This window comes from Egretta garzetta, unplaced genomic scaffold (assembly GCF_000687185.1).
Source record: "Egretta garzetta isolate BGI_Z169 unplaced genomic scaffold, ASM68718v1 scaffold33, whole genome shotgun sequence".
NCBI classification, from domain to species: domain Eukaryota; kingdom Metazoa; phylum Chordata; class Aves; order Pelecaniformes; family Ardeidae; genus Egretta; species Egretta garzetta.
Genome location: NW_009259250.1, coordinates 2,037,498 through 2,056,303, shown reverse-complemented (window position 1 = coordinate 2,056,303; position 18,806 = coordinate 2,037,498). Strand labels below are relative to the sequence as shown.

General features: G+C 42.2%; 1 protein-coding gene across 1 annotated transcript in view; it reads right to left on the bottom strand.

Moving 5' to 3' along the window:
* GRAMD4 (GRAM domain containing 4) overlaps positions 1-18,806 on the bottom strand; it is a 55,525-nt gene that overhangs the window by 26,468 nt on the left and 10,251 nt on the right. Inside the window, exons 2-3 of the mRNA XM_009636072.2 lie at positions 18,014-18,134; positions 3,859-3,979 (exon numbers count right to left, since the gene is read on the bottom strand). Coding sequence (XP_009634367.1) covers positions 3,859-3,979; positions 18,014-18,134 — 242 coding nt within the window. The remainder of the gene's footprint in view (positions 1-3,858; positions 3,980-18,013; positions 18,135-18,806) is intronic.

Sequence of the window (18,806 nt, the reverse complement as noted above, 5' to 3'; positions counted from 1 at the left end):
CTTTCCCCCATAGCCTTGTATCTCCTCCATTTCCATTTCTGTCTCTCTAAAGACAGCAATTAATGTGATCAAATTTCCACAAACTATTGTACAGCAGTGTCTTGTTTTCCTGTATCAGTGCATCAGATGGTTACACCGTATAGGTGGGCATTTTCATCCGCAATCTGTCACTGCAACAGTGTTTCATTGAAGCTGAAGACCCATTTTGGAAGAAAGGAGGTAGTCATTCACAGGCAGGTTCCCACAGGCAGGAGCCAGTTACTCAACTGGCTCCAGTCCTGCGAAGGCACTGGTGTCACACCTGAATGGCTCCAGTGACAGAGCCAAGATGGGATCCCACCACCACCAACCGTCAGAGCCTTCAGGCTGGGTCTTCCTTTGACATGCTGGGATATATTTTCAGAAGCAGCACAGCGTCATTAATCCCCATGTTTCTTGGGAAAAATCCAAAAAATCTCATCAAGAAACAGTTCTGGATAGCAGCCTTGCTGAGGTCCATCAGAAGCACATGATAGTTTGGCTTTGCCCTTCTTGGTGCTTTTTTGTTTTATTTTTTTTGGCAATGTCTTACTTGCCATCTGCCTGTTACTCCTTCCCCATGAAGAACCTGACCTTTACGAATCATCAGGTTAATGACAGCTCATTACTGCACCTGTGAATCAGGTTATAATTAGCTACCTCAGACAGATTTGGGCCAGGAAGCTCAGAATTCATTGTTTAGGCTTGCGCACCCACTGGGAAGCTCAATCTCAAAACCAGGTCATGTTGAACCAGTCAGTACATCAAGACCACTGACAGAGGGGAGGAATTATCCTTCCTACAGCTTCTGAACCACTCTTCATGCCAGGGACCAGTTAACAGGCTGGAAAACATAAATGGTCCCCAGAACAACGTAAAGGGCTGTGTGTCCATGCGGGCTTCCTAACTGCAGCCTGCACCAAAGAAAAGAAGTTGCATGAATTCCTCTGGGACCACGCTTTCCACCCAGAAAAAAAGGTGTGATTGGTAACGCCAACAGATCCCCAGACTGAGCCTAGGTCATGTTCATGCAACTAGAGACTGCACTCATTTAAAAGCACAGGCTGATTAAAACAGGTAAGAGCAACTACAGCCAGTGGAGAAGACAAACACAAATGTGCCAATTTTTGGTTTTTTAATATATACTGAAGTCAGGGAAGCATGACTGTTAGAGCTGTTCACGGCTAGTAGATGTGTAGCATTTAAAAAAGACCAGCACACACCGATGCAATGTCCACTCAATGTCCACAGAATAGCACCACAGGATTATTTTTGCAGCTGCAAGCATGACACAAAAGTTAAGGGAGCCTTGACACTGAAGGCCATTTACCTTAACTAAAGGGTTTGGGTTTGTGCATCTTTGGCCTTGAACACAGGTGTGAGTTGGGGTGTGTGTGAATCAACAGACGCTCCCCAACAACTGTGTGAAGACCAGATCTGCACACAACAGGTCCAGTCACTGCCAGGATGTTCTCAGACATATTAAAAGCAATCTTCCTACAGGCTGACTCCAAGCACCAAGTTCACAAGCAACCCATCATCATTCTTTTGATAGCTGTTGTGGAAGCCAGTCAAGGCTGCTATATCTTTCTAACTACTCAAAGCAACATGAATGTATTTGCACTTCCGTCAAAAGCACCTTACAACCTCAGAAATGCAACACCAAGCACAAAGGAGGTATTTTCACAGCCTAGTTTAAAAACTAATCATTCGAGTATACATGGCTTCTTAGCCTGAGGAGCTGTCACAAAATTGAGTTCAAACAATTTCATCTGTTTTGCATCTCCTTCCCACTAAAATACACCAAACATTTCAGAAACCTTTGTCCTCCTCACCAGATACTCTCACATTTTACATGGCTATTGTCCTAAACTGGGTGGTTCAGAAACAAAAGAAAATGTTTCAGAAGAAATATCATCAACCCAAAGTCGTACAAGATCTAAATGTTCATGGGCAGGAAAAAAATTAAAAATATACTCTTGACGGGAGCTACTTTACAAGCAGCAGCCTGTCACCAAATCTACTAAGTTAAAAATAAAGGCACTCACAAAGTTCAGCCAACTGGGTATGTCAGCAATCACGTACGTGTGTCAGCAATTCCAGCACGGCACAGCAGCCGGGCAAGAAGCTTTTGGCCCAGGTCTCAGGGTCTTGCTACCTACGTGGAGCCCCAGCCTGACAGGGATCCTTCCAGGAGGGAATGCTTCCAGCCTCTAGAGCAATCTCAAGCTGAGGCATCTTCTCAACGGACAAATTCAGCCATGCTCAAGACATTGCATTTGTGGAAGACAACATCATTTAACAACAGGCCAGGAAGAGTTAACCAAGATAACTGGTACAGAAGAAATAGTGGCTTATGCAGAAGCATTGTCTATTTTCTCCTCTTAAAAATAACTCACAATGATGCTAATAAAAAGGTTTGCATAAGTCACAGCTTGTTGGTAGGTGTTGTTGCAAAACTATTTTTTTTTTTTGGTTATTTTTTTTTTCTTTTCAGTGTGATGGACCTAGCTCACAATTTGTAAAATAAGGCAGCAACAGTCCACAATTTGCACTAAACAAGCATTTCTCACACAGACTACTGCAAACTATTTATGCATTGTTCCACTAGCAAAATGTCATAAGCTTTAGCTGTTGTACCAAATGCTGGGCTGTCCTAAAGCACGTCTATGGAAAACTTCACCTGAGGCCACCACGTTTCTGGATGCTCAGACATACAGACATGAACACCACAGCAAACAAAACCACTAAATATCCTCCTCTTCCACTCTTCCCTGTGACACAATTCAATGAAAGACCACCACGCTCTTCATTAAAAAAAAAAAAACAAACACCTAGATTGTTAGCTCATTTTTTTCTCCTTACTGAACACTTTGCAGCATGTATTTATGTAGCTACGTGTATTAATCTACTTCACAAACATTTCTGAATGCTGCAGCTATAATTTCTTCCTTCTTACACCATAGCATGATTTGGTTTTCATTAGTAGTTCACTTCTGTAAATAAAAAGGAGAGTATATGTGAACATGTTTGTACGCATATTGACTCAAAGAGCATATTCACTTCTGTAAATAAAAAGGAGAGTATATGTGATACGCATATTGACTCAAAGAGCATACGAAAAATTAGCTAACTGAGAAGCAGGGCAAATTTGGTTTTGTTGACATAAGCAGAGATGACTTTCTGCAGTAGCTTTGCTTAATAAAATTAAGTTTCCATCAGGCGTAAGTTTGGCCTATTATGTATTCAATTGTGTCAGCCAATGCTTCACCTGCAGTCCTAATAAAACTACTTTAAAACATCTACAGCGAAGTGCGAAAAGATAAAAAGCAGTGAAAAGGAATTTCACATGATGGAGCACAAATTAAGGAAAAAACATAGGCAACCTGATTTTTCTTCTTCTGGATAGAAACTGGGAAATTCTTCAAAGTCTTTTTTTGCTGTAATCTTACATATACTTGACTGTCCCAAAAAGGCTGGAATATTAGCAAGAATAGTTAGAAAAAGTCTTGGATAAAGGCAAGAATTGGCTGAGTGTAATCCCCAAGCACAATACCGAGTCTAAAAGGGCTAGTGTAATCCTTAGGATATCTACATGGGAATACAGCATTGAAGCAGACAGACCATGCTACCTTCATTTAGCAATGGCACGTCTGCTAGAGATTTGCGGTTGTCCACAATCCAACAAGACACAGATGTTGACACTAGTATTCTCTCTCTGAGCTGCTAATTTATTTTAAGAGAGCCTAGGCTGGAAATGGATGCTTTCACCAGAACTCCTCAGAGGCAGTCAGAGATCTCGAGTAGCTTTCAGCTTTACAGTGAAGATATTTCTCTTACCTTGCTTTAAGTACTTCATTGACTTTTTGTTCTAGTTCTAATCTCCTCTGCCGCTCCTTTTCGAGCTCCTGCCTTAATGTTTCAGCGTTTGTTTCTTCTCTCAGCTTCCTGAGCTCCTCCTCTGTTAATTAAGGAAGAAGAAAAAGATTTAGTTACCCTGAAGTATTTCTGTAAGAAAATTAAAACCTAATTATGACAGATTAGGTGTAGGTTTTTTTAATCTGTGCTATACCAAATATATTCACCTGAAAAAAAAAACAAGTAATCAAGGGCTAGAAAGATTTCACAAAAAGCACACATCTGTATCATGCAGAAAAGGTTTAATTACAATTGTAGAAGCAACTTTTTTTAAAAAAAAGGACTCCACGTTTTGGTCTCGGGGCTGGTTTTTAAGCTCAATCTTTACAATAAATATTAGAACAGCGGGTGTATTTCAAGCTTAAAGCAAACCAGAACGGAAAATACTTGCTAATTCCACTATCAACACGGACACAGGGGTGCAGACTTAATGTCATTTTACAAGAGTCGTATATTATGTTCTACCCTCCAATAACCTCTTCTGCTTCCTTTCACGTATTGCCTTGTAAATCTTTGATAATCAGATAATTTTGGTATCTGAGCCTCCCTGACTCCAATCATTATGTGTTTCGAGGCAGCCTGAAGGCCGTGCAAACATTCAGAACCGACAGAACTCTCCCCCCTCTGCAGGAGGCCCTTGTGCAGTATCTCCCATCATTTTATCTGCTGTGCCAGTTAGGTGGTGGTAGATTATCTGTATTCCCGCAGCACTAAGAGGTTTAGAGCACAGAATTAGGAGAGATGGGGAAAAGACAGACAAATCCAGAGGACAGTACAACGTGATGGCTTCCACCATGAGGCTACAGGTTGAACTCCACCAAACTGAGAGGAATGCTGTCATCTTGCCACTGATGCTTTGTTAGTGGTCCCAGAAAGAAGAGCTGGAGCACAGAAAACAAATCCTCCTCCAGCAACTAAAAATGGAATTTATTCCCTAGGTAGGGAACTCTCACTGTTGCAGCAGGTATTGTCTCTCCTGTAAATAAATGGAATGATATGGACATAAGAGCATACCTATACATGGAGCCATTCCTAATTATGTGTCCACACGGAATTTTAAATCCAACACGAAAACTACGTTTATAATTAGCTTACTCTACTTTCAAGGGCTCGCCTTGTTCCAGAACAAGAGCGTGCACGTAGCTGAGGGGAAACATCTGTTGCACTTCAAATGCACTGGAGCTTGTGCAATATCACGAAGATATCACGAAAAGTTCCAAAGCTTGATAGGGATGTTATCTTCTCAAGACCATTAAAGGGAAAAACATAAACACTTTTTTTTTTTTAAAAAGAGGAAGTGACTATGCATTGTGAGTACATAAGAAAACCACAAGCAGTGTAAATCAACCTCAATGCCCTTGAAAGTCTACTCAGATCTTCCAGCTTCCTTAATTCCAGTTGTTCTGATTGTGCTACATCTTGTCCTATTAAAACCAAAACAAAACCCCCAGGAACCTGACCACCAGGAGAACAAGCAGTGCCAGAGATGCACAATTTCTTTGTGCAAAGAGGCAGAGTTAAAGGGTACACAACGAATGAGGTAGAACTCCTATAAAACAAAACAAAAGCCACAGCATCTCATAATTAAGGATTGTCACAGCTTCACATTTCACAGCATTTCCTGACTTTCAACTACGTGGCTTTGCAATTTAAATCCACCCCATGACAACTGCTCTGGCCCCTCCAACTCTTTAAAGCAGCGGTTGTTGCTACTTTGGCAGCGGTGTGGTCGGGCATTGTAAAACCTCTGTGTTTGGTTAAATACTTTACATTTGCTAAGCAACAGAAACCACGGGGGCAGGGGGAAGTGCTCTTCCTTGCTCTCTCCCCTGAAATAATCTACAATTTGGCCAAGCTGAACTGAACTTACAGAGGACGCTTCTCTAGCCCCGAGGGGTCCTCCTGCAGAACGAGTCAAGTTCGCTACAAAGAGCAGAGGTCATGGACCCTTGAGAAGAGCCTGTAAGGACACTTCACCATGTTATTTATCTACTAATCTTTACAGATGAGTATCCTCCTTGACAATGAGAAAAGAGCGTTCCTTGAATTTAATCTTCAGAAAGTCAAAATTTAAACATCCCCCCCCTTCCACACCCATATAAAAGGGTAAAACATAGAAGGTCAAGCTTCAGGTTCAAGATTCATCAGCTTCCATAATTTCCCTCCCAGGCATTATCAAGCTCAGGTCCCTATCTCCTGCTGGGCAAGGAACTTCAAAATATTACAAGAGGCTCATTGCACATCTTAACTGGACATGCAGGTGATGTGAGCAGCCATAAAGTTGACCTGGTTAGAAGAGGAAAATTACTGAACAGAAGAAAATGTCTGCTGAAATGCTGACAGAGAAAATGCCTGCCAGCCTGGGAACCAGAAGCATCCTTGAGAAGTGCAGCTGGCCTCTTAGAAGCACACAGCTAGGTACCTAGGAACCAGAGACACCCTGAGATACCACTGATAAGCGCAAACCGAGGAACTGTAACAGCAACCTATCATCTGAAAAGGTGAAAAGTAGTCTGGAAAACATCCTGAGAAAGCAAGAACTGGTAACTGCCATTGGCTGTTCTATCTGCAGAACAGGAAAACAATGTAGGAAAATAAAAATTGAGAGAACAGAAAACATCAACATCTATTGGCTATTCTGGGTGAAAAAGAGAAATTAACAGCATCTACTGGCTGCTGAAGTGCTGGTGCCCTTACACCTCCTTATTTCTCTGCGATATAAAAATGGCTTCATTTTTATCCAAAATGAAGCTTCTCTCTCTGAGAACTTCCTGTGCTGCATGTACTTTTCCTTTCCTAAACAGGTTGAACTCTTCACAAACTTTCTGAGATATCTTGGACCCTCGCCAGGGAGAGTTTGGTTTGTCCTCCCACTTCTGGGATGGTTGGGTTCCCCTCTGGGATCAGCTTGTCTGATCTGGCACATTCTGCGATCTATCTAATAAGCTTGATATTGGTATTATTGTGAATATACAGATACATGTGCATATAAGTACATGATCATAAGTATTTCTGCTGCTATATTATTGATGTTTGCTTGACTAGTGATAAGTTTGTAGTAACCTGTAATAACATGCATCTACTTGCTTGCTGCCACACTATTGATTGCTGCCAAAAATTTATAACAGCTTTATATATATATATATATGCATACATGTTTTTTCATTCATATATATATATATATTTGCTTTATCAATCATGGGTATAGTTGCTACTGGTGACTTTTGTGGTATTTGTGGAAATCTGTAATAAAGTAGAGAAATTTAGAGTAAAAAACTTCCGTGTCCTTGTATGTTACAGAACCCTACCAACCCACAGTCACAATCTCTACATACCTGCAGGCTGGGTAACCCTTTACGTTGTGACACCAGGTGTGAACCTGAAAAAATGCTTTAAAAATCTCTAACAAAACCAACTTGTGTAGAAAAGCAGGACAATATCTGCACTTTTAAATATGTAATACTGCACTTTTAAAAATGAGAGAAAAATGTGAGAAAAGGCAACAATAGTGTTCCAATTACATTCACTTGCATATTATTGCACTGTAAACCCTAGGAGAGTTGACCCTGTAGGAAAGACTACCATCAGTGATGCATCTCACAAGTTACCAAAAAAACCAACTTACCCATTTCAGGTTTTTTACAGCATTTTATCTTCGATTAGGTGTAACGCAACTGTCACACCTGCACTCTAAGGATTTGATCATTTAAATTTAAAGACTTAACAACTCAAAAAGTTTGGTTGATACCATGTAATTGTTAGAAGACAAGCTACCCACTGTTTCATTGCATCATCATATGTCATCAGCCATAGAGCAACTGAATAATTTCAGTTTGCTCCCCAGAATATACAAACTTATAAGAAATGTTTTGATAAAAAGCTCTTAAATACCAAAGTATTTAGTTCAGGTGAGACAGAACAGTATCTGAGTAGTATTTAGAAAAGAAGGATGATACATCAGACTGGGAAGGCGTGGCTGCAGGCTGCAGGTTGGATTTCTAATTCAATACTGCATGTGCAGTAAAGCGGATGTCTCCCTTAATAGGGGGATTGGAGGTGGATTAGGGAATCACCTAGTAGCTGTTTTACATAATAGCATTCCTTCGTAGGACTACAGGTACGCTGCAAATTCCCCCCCAGAACAAAGTGATCAAAAAACCCAAAACAAACAAAAAAAAAAACCCACTCAAATACTTTCAGAGCCTAGCTAGAGACTTCAGACAACAGTTTCTAGCTACCAAATCAGTTCAGTGTAAATCTAAGATGACAGAGTTAAAAACTAGAAATGCCAAAAAGCGTACGTACACTCTGTCATATTTAAATGGGGCAACACCAGTACTTAACAAGACAGAAATAACCCTTCTACGTCTACGTTCATTAAGGCAAATCTCCCTACAACCCTTTGAACACTACCAGAGTTCAAGTATGTTGTTTAATTGGTACTAAACACACTAAATCCCAACCACACACCGTCAAACTGGATTTTACCAGCTGTGCTGACAGAGCCAGACGTTGGGAGTTTCCTCCAGAGCAGGCAGCTTCTACCCTTGCCAGACTCCCAACCCCTACAGAAAGCTAGTATTTAACTTTGTCCCAACTAAACCAACTATACGACGTTACTAACAAGGTGTTAGGAGTCTGAAAACATGTCTGTTTTCATCAGCACAGACACTGAAGAGCTTTTAGCCTTTACCTTAAACACCACCAGCAAACGGCAGCACTGTGAAAGACGCAGAAGGGCTCCACCACTTGTGATAAAGCAAAGACATGCAAAGAACATCGTCTGACCAACAAGCAGTGATGGAGGAAGGACCCACAACAAAAATCCCTAACTTGTTTTTCTCCTCTTTACAGTTATTTTGTAATCCATATACTCCTCTGGAGACAAGTTCACATTTCATAGCTATAACTGGATACAGCTTAATTGTGTACTATTTGTTACCTGTTCTTCTAATCTCTGACTCTCCTTCCCCCAGGGCTTACGTCCTTTCCGCCGGTGACTTGAGAACCACGGAGACTGCCAAAGACTTGCCACAAACGTATCCAAAAGACTTCAGATAAAACATTAGCTTTTGATCCTAGGTATTGCAAGGCATTCTACTTCTTTGCATGCCAGATGCTTGGGAAAGAAAACGGCTTGTCTAAGCCACTGCGCTAGTAGCTCCACTTTACTAGCTGTCCTTTCTTCTTTAAGCCACCTCTTAAATTCATGTCCTCTTTCATGCCCGGACTTCTATAGTTCACTTGGGAAGCACGGAGCTCACCTGCTTAGGAGGACTACTCATGCCATTTTATGAAAGAAGAGCCTAAAAACCTTGCTTCTAAAGCCCCAAACTCCAGGTTGACTGGCTAACCCTTCCTTTGTCTTGTGTGGTTAAGTGGTCACTTCCGAAAGAGATACCGGCCTTCTCATTCTTCATAGCTCTTCCAGAGCTGGACAACGAGCGGTCTGGAAAGTTATCTCAGCAGACAGACAGCAGCAACAGGGGGAAGAGGGTGGGAGATGCAGCCCAGCTGTGGCATTATCTGATCACAGTTTTAGAAATTCCTTCCTACTATAACAATACCAGATACTATTACCAAGGTGATTCAGTACAACACTGTAAACTGACCATGGTTTTTTAAGCAAGAGTTCTTCATGCTGCTTTTTTCTGGACACTGTCCTCACATTCCTTGCTGGAAAAGTAGGAATCTACATTATTTTGACTTTAAATCCAGAAACACTTTTACACCAACAGACTAAAGCCAACCTGTTCATTCCTTAGATTTTTATTTCTCTATTCCCTTTAATTCAGAAAAGCCACAAGTAAACTTGGCAAGGCATAATGATGGGTTTCAGCATCACTGATCCTTCTTTTGCCAAGTGCTTCCTCAGAATTTGTTTTTGTAACCGTGTTTTACGTGGACTCCACACTACACCACTCAGTTTTTAAAAAGAAGCAGATTAAGGAGAGGTCCTGTTAAACTGAAGGCAGAAGCTCTCAGACTTTGTCTAACTCAGAGGTGGCTCTTTATGACAACTCAGGCACAAAGATAAGAATTTTTTTTTTCCTCTGTATCTTGCCATAGGTATTTTTTGAAGCAACACTGAGGAGGCTAAGTGTTGTATACGAACATTTAGCAGCTACATTAAGTGAAATGAGTTCTTTGTCTAACTCGGAGGTGGCTCTTTATGATAACTCAGGCACAAAGATAAGAATTTTTTTTTTTTCCTCTGTATCTTGCCATAGGTATTTTTTGAAGCAACACTGAGGAGGCTAAGTGTTGTATACGAACATTTAGCAGCTACATTAAGTGAAATGAGTTTCTGAGCCCAGCATACCGTGTGGCGATGGTCAGGAAGAGGTGCTCTTCCACCGGTACAAGGAGAGCAACTTGTGGCCACCACCCTACCTGCAGCGCAGGGACGTCCTCTGCCAGGGACACTGCACGGTGCGAAGGAGCGGAACGGCAGCCAGAATTACAGCATCGCAGAGAGTTACTACACAAAAACTATTCGAAATATATTGTGATTACAGTTTCCTCTTTCTAAGAGCACAGTTTAAGGTGCCAGTGAAAGCATTAGATACTTAGAAGAAACAAAGCCATCTACAAGCCCTGATTCCCCTACATAACTGGTAGCAGTTAGTGTCATAGTGAAATTCCCCACAGCGAGAATGAACTTCTGTCATATTTTTTGTATCATTCAACAACTTATTTATGCAGTGGTGAGCAGTCCTAGGTGAGCAAAGAAACCCCTGTATGGAAAAAGTAAAATCAAGAGTAAGTGCCAAAAAAAAAAAAAAAGAAATCCACCACCTCACATGATCTACTATTTAAGGATCAAAATGTGTTGTCTGCACATTCAGCTACACAACTAATCCTCAATGACCCCTCATTCCTCCTTCCTCAAAAACTTCTATTCCTATTGTTCCAAAAGACTCATAAGACTCATCCTGAACTGCTTTACTGCTGAGCTGATTTTTGCTCAACTACACGGTGCAGAAGAAAATAACGCTAGAATATCTTTTTTTTTTTAACCCAACCTGTCTATGGATGGGGACAAAAAGTAAGACATCCAAATGCTAATCAGATCAGGTGGAAAAAAACCCCAAACACCACACCGAAACAAAAGCAAGTCAGCAAAGAAGAAAAACTGAAGGAAGAACTATTCGGGAGGGGCGAGGGGGGGAATTGCATTTGCAAGCACCTTGCTTTGTCAATTTAATGGTTTTCCCTTGTGGTCAGTCTCTTGCTTGTTTGCATGAGTCTTTCATATAGAAAAAAGGGGAAAAAGATTTTCTAATAGGAATACTGGCAGCATAATTGAGTGCATATCCTTTCCTCCTCCCTACCCCATTTCATATAGGCCTTTGGGTAGACTGGAGAAATGAAACAGTTAAATATAAACCCCATGTTTTCACTGTAACCTTTCCCCAGCTCAGTTTGGTTTACCTGCACACATCAAAAGGAAGAAGTGACCTGTCATATTCGGAAACAGTCATGCCAATTTGCCTTAAAAAAACCTAACACAGGTTTGGCAGTTAAACAATCCCTCTTTTTACTTTTTTTGTTTTCTTCATTCCGTTGTGCCTCTAGTTGCTCTTTCAAAGGCAGAGCTCCTGCTCTGGTACTTAGAATAAGCACAGCTTTTGAGGACTAATTTTTGAGTCTCTTTGCATACGCCTACAGGATAGGGAGCAGCGTGGGCTCTCTCCACGCTGGTAGGAAATAAGCCAGCTCTGATCCAAAAGCCATGGAGGGAAGGCTAAGTCTGAACCATCATCCCGCTTCTCAGTGCAACTAACATTCCCCTGGTACTATTTTCCTCACCTCAATAGCAGAGTTTCATGTGAAGTGTTCTTCCATTTCATGCAAAGGAGACTGATTTACAAAGCACATCATCTTTGACAAGATCCTCTTCCTCTGTTCAAGCTGGTCTAGTCTCCTCTCTCACCATTCCCGTTATGTCCCACTTTGAGTGGGTGAGGTTAGAAAGAATTAAGATGTCATTACCATTGTATGCAAAGAATAGTTATGCTAACAACCAGTTAGTAACTTTACATTTCCATATAGTGTTTTCAGAGGAGCTTTACTGTGTTATAACAGACACAGGATCATTTCCCCTTCATTATGGAGGGATTTTAAATTAAGCTTCCTCAAAATATCTGAACTATCTTAAAAATCAATAGCTTACTGAGATAGATCCCCTTCTCAAAACATCAAGTGGGAAGTTTTCTATTGCTAGATACACATTTGCCAGCTTAAAAGTCATGAAAAGTACTGCTGCTCTACGAATTTTCAGCAATTTCAGAGACTAAAAATGCCAGAAGAGTTGCAGAATCCATTCAAAATGAAGGGAACTGCAAAAATTTTGTCATTATTGCAGGAACTGTTTTCACTCCCTGCTTTTGGCAGAAGTGAAACAGGCTATAAACATTTCAACGCCTGGCTCGGGAATAGCAGCAGGCTCTTCCAAGGCTTTTACATTACTAAGCCGGGAAGGGTAAGTTCCACATGGGGCTCCCAAAATCTCCGGCCTGGTTATACAGCAGTGCTGACCACTGCCCTGCCTGAGCGTTCACACCAAATCCCCAGTTTACAAAGTCAAGTCAGGCACCCAGAGAAAGGCAGAAGCAAGAGCACACCCCACCTACGTAACATGATGTGCAGGCGGCATCTGTTTGAGCCAGTGGAGGAGCTAAAATAACTTGCCTCTGTCAGCGGGTATGCTGTGCTTTGGTTCATCAGCCCCACGAAAAGGCAGCACAACAGCACGTGATCCTCCTGAGCTCAGGCCTCCAGTGTTCTGGCACCTTCATGCCACCACCATTCCCATGCTGAGTCTAACGATGAGGGCAGATTGCACAAGCTGGACCCAGAACAAGGATTAGCCCTGGATTCCAGCCTGCTGCCGCGCTGGGCTGGAGTTGCACCCTTTTCCTCTCCCCTGGTCTCGGGAAGCTTGTGCTCTTGGAAGCCAAGCTGAGAGCGAGCAAGAGGGCAACCCATCCAGCCAGAGCAGAGTCCTAGCAGATCAGAAATGGAGGTCTGAACCCTCCTTCATCTGCGCTGAGGCCTCCTAAACCCCAGACAAGCGCTCTAGCCTGCTCATGATTGCCTCTTCCAACAAAGTTTCCAGGAAAACTGAGCCGGAGGCTTTGGAGGATTTTTCTTTTTTTGTCCAGGAAGGCTAGACATGAACACAATATACATGGTGCATCACATAAGCACCTCTGGTATGTGCAAAACCTTTCCTACACCTCTTAAACCTTCCCTAGTTTTATGAGAAGCCTCTCAGTCAGAAGCCAGACCTAGAAAAACTTCTGAACAAATGTGTTACTGAAAAGCAAGCAAGAGCAGCTCTGGTGAACAGACAGCTCTGCAGCAAAGCCTGGACTCACATCTTTTTCCTGCAGCTTCTCTGGGTGCCCAGGGACAACATTCAAGACGACTCCCCAGGTAAACCACAGTCCTCATCAGAGGAACACCACAGGAGCAAGGAACATGTGCAGATCTCCCAGGAACACCCCGTCAGTGTCTGGAAGTCCAGGATTTTAAGCTGAACAGAGGCTTAGAGGGAGGAGTAAAGCATGGGAGAAGCCCATGGTAAGCTCAGCAGCGTCAGCACGCTTTAGGAGCCTGCGCTGCAGCATCAGGATCCCTCAGCCAGGGTTGAACATCTAGCAAGGAATGGCTGCTATGGCCCACAGCTGGTATTTGGGTGCCTCAAATACACACAGCAGCTACTTACTCTCTTACCAAAGTCTTTACCTGCTACGCAAATCAACTCTTTATTCTGCTTCAGGATTTCTGAACCCAAAGGTGACTACAGGGTGCCAGGTCAATAAGAAGACAGTAAAACCAATGCAGTGAAACTATTATTCTGCTCTTCTCTAGCCCTGCTACTGCAGGTGTTTGGCCCTCACGTCAGGAGAAATTGCACCAAGGGTGCTCTGACACAGTTGGTAACCAGACTCCGACTTGGCTTCATGGTCAAGTTGTTGCACACAATTACTAAGGCTGTCCGAGGGAACATTAGCATTTCTGTACGGACAGGAATTTGTAGTACAGGTCTTTTGCTGGTCACAGCTGCCACCACGCACTTTGCCACTTCAACATCCCAGATCTGTCCGAGGACCATGTACTGTTTTCTAGAGCCCTACTTGTCATTTATACCAAAAAGCAGAAGCCAGAGAAGACACCGTGGAGTCTGTCACAGGCATGGTTTAAGAAGGCACATGAGAATGAAGAGCGGGCGGGAGCAGAAATGTCAATGGGAAAGAAGTAGAACTCTGACTTGTTTTGCAATGCTGGTATACAAATCATAACCAAATCCAGGAGTTTTGTAAGTCCCTAGAGACTCCTGCCACAGCCTGCTCTACAGAGTGGAATGCAAAACCCTTGTGGGAGAGGCCTTTATTTCCTCCTAAAGCCACTCATGGGACATTTATTTGACTTACCAGTTCATAACTAACCCTCCTCTCTAACAGCCACCTGGCTTGTTTAGTCTTAGCTGCTGCTACCACCAAATCCTGTTCCCTGAGCTGCTAAAATTAGCATTACAAAAGGCCTGAACACCCTTAAATGACAATTAGCTAATACTTCATGTAAACCATAGGATGCACCTGTGCTTACAAAGCACCTTGTAGTGCTGGGACCAGAGTGTTGATAGTTGCAAAACTGCCCTCCCTAAGCAGGCACAAACAGTAATGGGAAGAAAAGCAGAATGTGTACCTCAATGAGCTGCAAACCCCAGAAGATCTTGTCTATAATTTTCTTTTTCAAATGCAAGAATAGCAAGCAAGTTTTTATTCCTTGTTTAGATACAACTAGGTTTTGAAATGGAAGCACTAAAACCTCTACTAACCATAGCACGTTAGCTGCCCTGGTGCAGTAGTTGCCTTCCAAACCTGAACCCTCAGCTAGCACCAACGCAGCGTTCACATGCATTAAAAACAAGGTTATAGCAGGACACAAAGTCCTTCAGCAATGGACGATTCTGATGGCGACAGCTCCAAGACAAAGCCGTATCCATCCACGTGCATTCGGAGGTCCAGCAGACTGAGCTCTTTGCACTTTTCGTGCAGCAGGCGTTCAAGCCTTGTTCTGCAGGAACCCACCCCGATACCGCAGGCTGACCAGACCCAACACGCACTGAATGGTTTCAGCTCTCCTGAATTACGGCTCAGAAGGAGCCATTAGATTACAGAGATTAAGACCATTCCCGCACAGACAGGAAAAGCAACTTTAGCCCTTTGGGCTGGAAGAGTCAGCTGATCCCTCCCTTGCTTAAGACGTCCTTATCCAAGATCCCCTCCTCCGCGTGCCTCATCCTCCTGTCAATCTGCAGCTTAAACCCCTCGCATTTCCAGTCACATTTTATTTGCATTTACAGCTATGCAATGCGCTAAGCAATTCCTCTCCATCTTCAGCCTCTCCGGATGTTTAGATCATCTCTTCGCTAGGGAGAAGATTCAGCTGGCATCTTAGATGAAGATACTCTCCCTTTACTGGCAACCATTTGCCTCCAGTAACTACATGCTCCAGATCTCCTCCGCAGCCTGTAAAGGCTACAGTTGGGTTTGGGATGTGTTTCACTGAAAACACTACTGAGCCAAACTCACCATTTACTTGTCCCTACTAACGGCTGACTGGAGTTCAGAGAAGGCTAACAGCTTGCTATTCCTTTAGCCAGGCACTTGCAACTACAAACCCACACCGGCTGGTAGCTGTGCTCTCTGTGTGTACATTATATGCAACATATAGCTGGGAGGAAATCTCTCCTCTTTAAGCCTCCTGGAATAACAACACACCTATACAAGTAAGAGGTATAGAAAAGGCAAAAATAAAGTTACAGGATCAGACTGACAGAGATTAGTAACTGAACACATTAAAAAGCCAATCCATGGAACCTTAAATATTTCCCCTGCATACTAGCACTTGCTTTGATTTTTGCACAGCTAGCTGGAAGAAATGGAGTAAGAGGAAGTAGCAAATGGTTTATGTAAGAATACAATTATAGCAAGGTGTCTTTAAAGAATGCCATAATTAAAAATAGTATGCAAACAGAGCTGAGTGATTAGCCTTTTTAAAAACACCTATTGCAGCAATAGGATTTTAAAAAAAATATTAAACAGGCTTTCTTCCAAGAGCAAATTAAACAAACTGCATATTTCAAGAATGTTTTTCTGCTCACCATCAGTTCACTTTTTTGAAGAAAAAAAACAACAAAGCATTTCTAGTATAAAAGAAAAAAAAAAACCTCAGAGAGGAGGAAGAAAATAGAACAATACAGGAATCATATCCAAAAAGCAAGCTCCTACTTCACTCCAGCTGGCAAACACAGTTACATATTTCAGCCCAAAATTTTGAATGGGGTGTAGGGGAACAAGGGATAAGCTTTACTGCACTTACTTCTCTACCAGTTTACCATTCTTTCTCTTGTTTTTATGTACAGAGTTACAACCAGCTTGCCAGGACTACACTATAATTGCAGCTACAGCAAACCTCAGGCTTTGGTGAAGAGCTCTTGACCTAGTGGTAAGGGCTGGAGATCCCCAGGACTGATCCACGCCACTCATCTGAACCGCCCGTTGGCCTGAACCTCCAACCATCTGCTCAAAAATTCTGTGAAAGGGTAAGCTTCATCACCCTTTACCTCAGAGTTTGCTACAAAAGTCTGTGCAAAGGAAAAAGATTCAGTGAAAAGCGGTAGCATAGTTCATCAGGAGGTTTTCAAACTACAGCAAGAACCTAAAGAGTGAAAATATTCAGAAATATTCACAAAAATGTGTGCCCCATGTAGCTACTGTAATCACATACTAGGGACTGAGAATGGATTCACCAGCCATGGAACTGTTTGGGAACCATACCATGTTTTTATAGCAAAAAGCATGTCCTAGTTCAAACCAGAAATCAGTTCTGGGAAGTCCTACTGTTTCTGTTACACATCAGATTACATCAAGAAATCACAAATGTCCCATCTAGTTTAAAAAACAATTTGATAACAGGAGCTTAAGCAATAAGTTTTGGGGGATGGAAGGAGTACATGGTAACTCTGTACTGTACAGTTAAGTAAGAATCCAAATAAATCACTGAAACCAACAAGGCGAGGCAAACGGAGCTTTCAGTTTTTGCTTGATATTCCAGTCATGATACCTCTTCCAGATACCAGTGGAAGCTGACAGCAGCTTGCTGTAAATTCTTGCCCGGCCTCCTTTATCATGCCTCCCTCTCATACACAAGGTTGGGGGCGGGGGGGAGGGGGGAGGAATCAAAGAAATCTTGCCAAATGATAAAAAAAGTCACAGAAAATTAATTCCAAATCCGTGAGAATACACTGAAGATAAAACACAAGTCTTGTTGTCAGATTATATTCTAGAAATTGAATAGAATCTATAGCCTTGTTATTTCTACCCCTTCGAAAACATCTGACAAGCTTCGAACACATAGAAACGACCCTCATATTCTGAAGTTCAAAAATAATCTATTAAAATTACCATCTTGGGAAGCAACTCACAAGAATTCTTGTTGATTTATTACAGAGATCTCTACTTCTATGAATTTATAAAGAAATGCTTGTCTCCCATTTTTTCTGTTTTAACTATCCTGTCTTACAAGTCAGCAGTTCAGATCTGTTGAGATAAAATCCCCAAACCCTTATGGGCGCCTCTAGCCATAAACAACAATTTTGTCTCATATATATGTACATATACATACACACAAAACCAGACACATACACACACATAAAACCAAACAAGTAACACCTGAAATATACACACACTCTTATCTGTATTTCTCACACCACTTACCAGTAATCCATATACTGTTAAGAGACGTACATTTTAAGACCTATTACTTGTTGAAACAGCTGCCAAGGAAATGCATTGGTCGTCTCTTCAGATATCTCTTCCTTCTTACGATTACTTCTAGACAAAAAACACCCACTGCAACCACATTAAGGTTGAGTCAATTTTAAGATAACCTTAAGATGTCAACATCTCAAAATTCTGGTGCCAACTTCTCCAGTTTAGAGATGCCTTATTTCAGCAGACTTAAGCCATTCCTTGCCACAGAACATTAATTTTATACTTACGTAAAAAGTGTTTTTCCAGTAAGGCTATTTCCAGGTGACCTTTGATCTCATTCAGTCTGTCAGATTCCGTTCTGTTAAAATCCTGGACTCCTGAAGCCATGATGATGGTCCCTGGACCAGCCTGTAAGAAAGCCAGAACACACGGACAGCTCAGAGGCACATCTTTTTTGTCATTTAAATACAACAACTCACTACTGGGGCAGTAAAGAAACAGCCACATGAGAAACATGCAAGTATCAACAACTCGGCATACCTCTTATTTAGCATTAAACTACCAAAATGAGTGACAGCTAATCAAATGCACATCATCTCTCCCATGCGAGTTTACACAATGCACTTCTGCAGACCTGAGGAAGTTACAGAAAACCACAACCTTCTCTCTAAATTGGGGAGGTATGGATTTGATGGGTGGACTGTTCGGTGGATAAGGAATTGGTTGGATGGTCGCATTCAGAGGGTAGTAGTCAATGGCTCGATGTCCAGATGGAGACTAGTGACGAGTGGTGTCCCTCAGGGGTCCGTACTGGGACCAGTGCTGTTTAATATTTTCATCAATGACTTAAGACAGTGAGATCGAGTGCACCCTCAGCAAGTTTGCGGATGACACCAAGCTGAGTGGTGCAGTTGACATGCCAGAAGGACGGGATGTCATCCAAAGAGACCTGGACAGGCTGGAGAGGTGGGCCTGTGTGAACCTCATGAGGTTCAACAAGGCCAAGTGCAAGGTCCTGCACCTGGGTCAGGGCAACCCCCAGTATCAATACAGGCTGGGGGATGAAGGCATTGAGAGCAG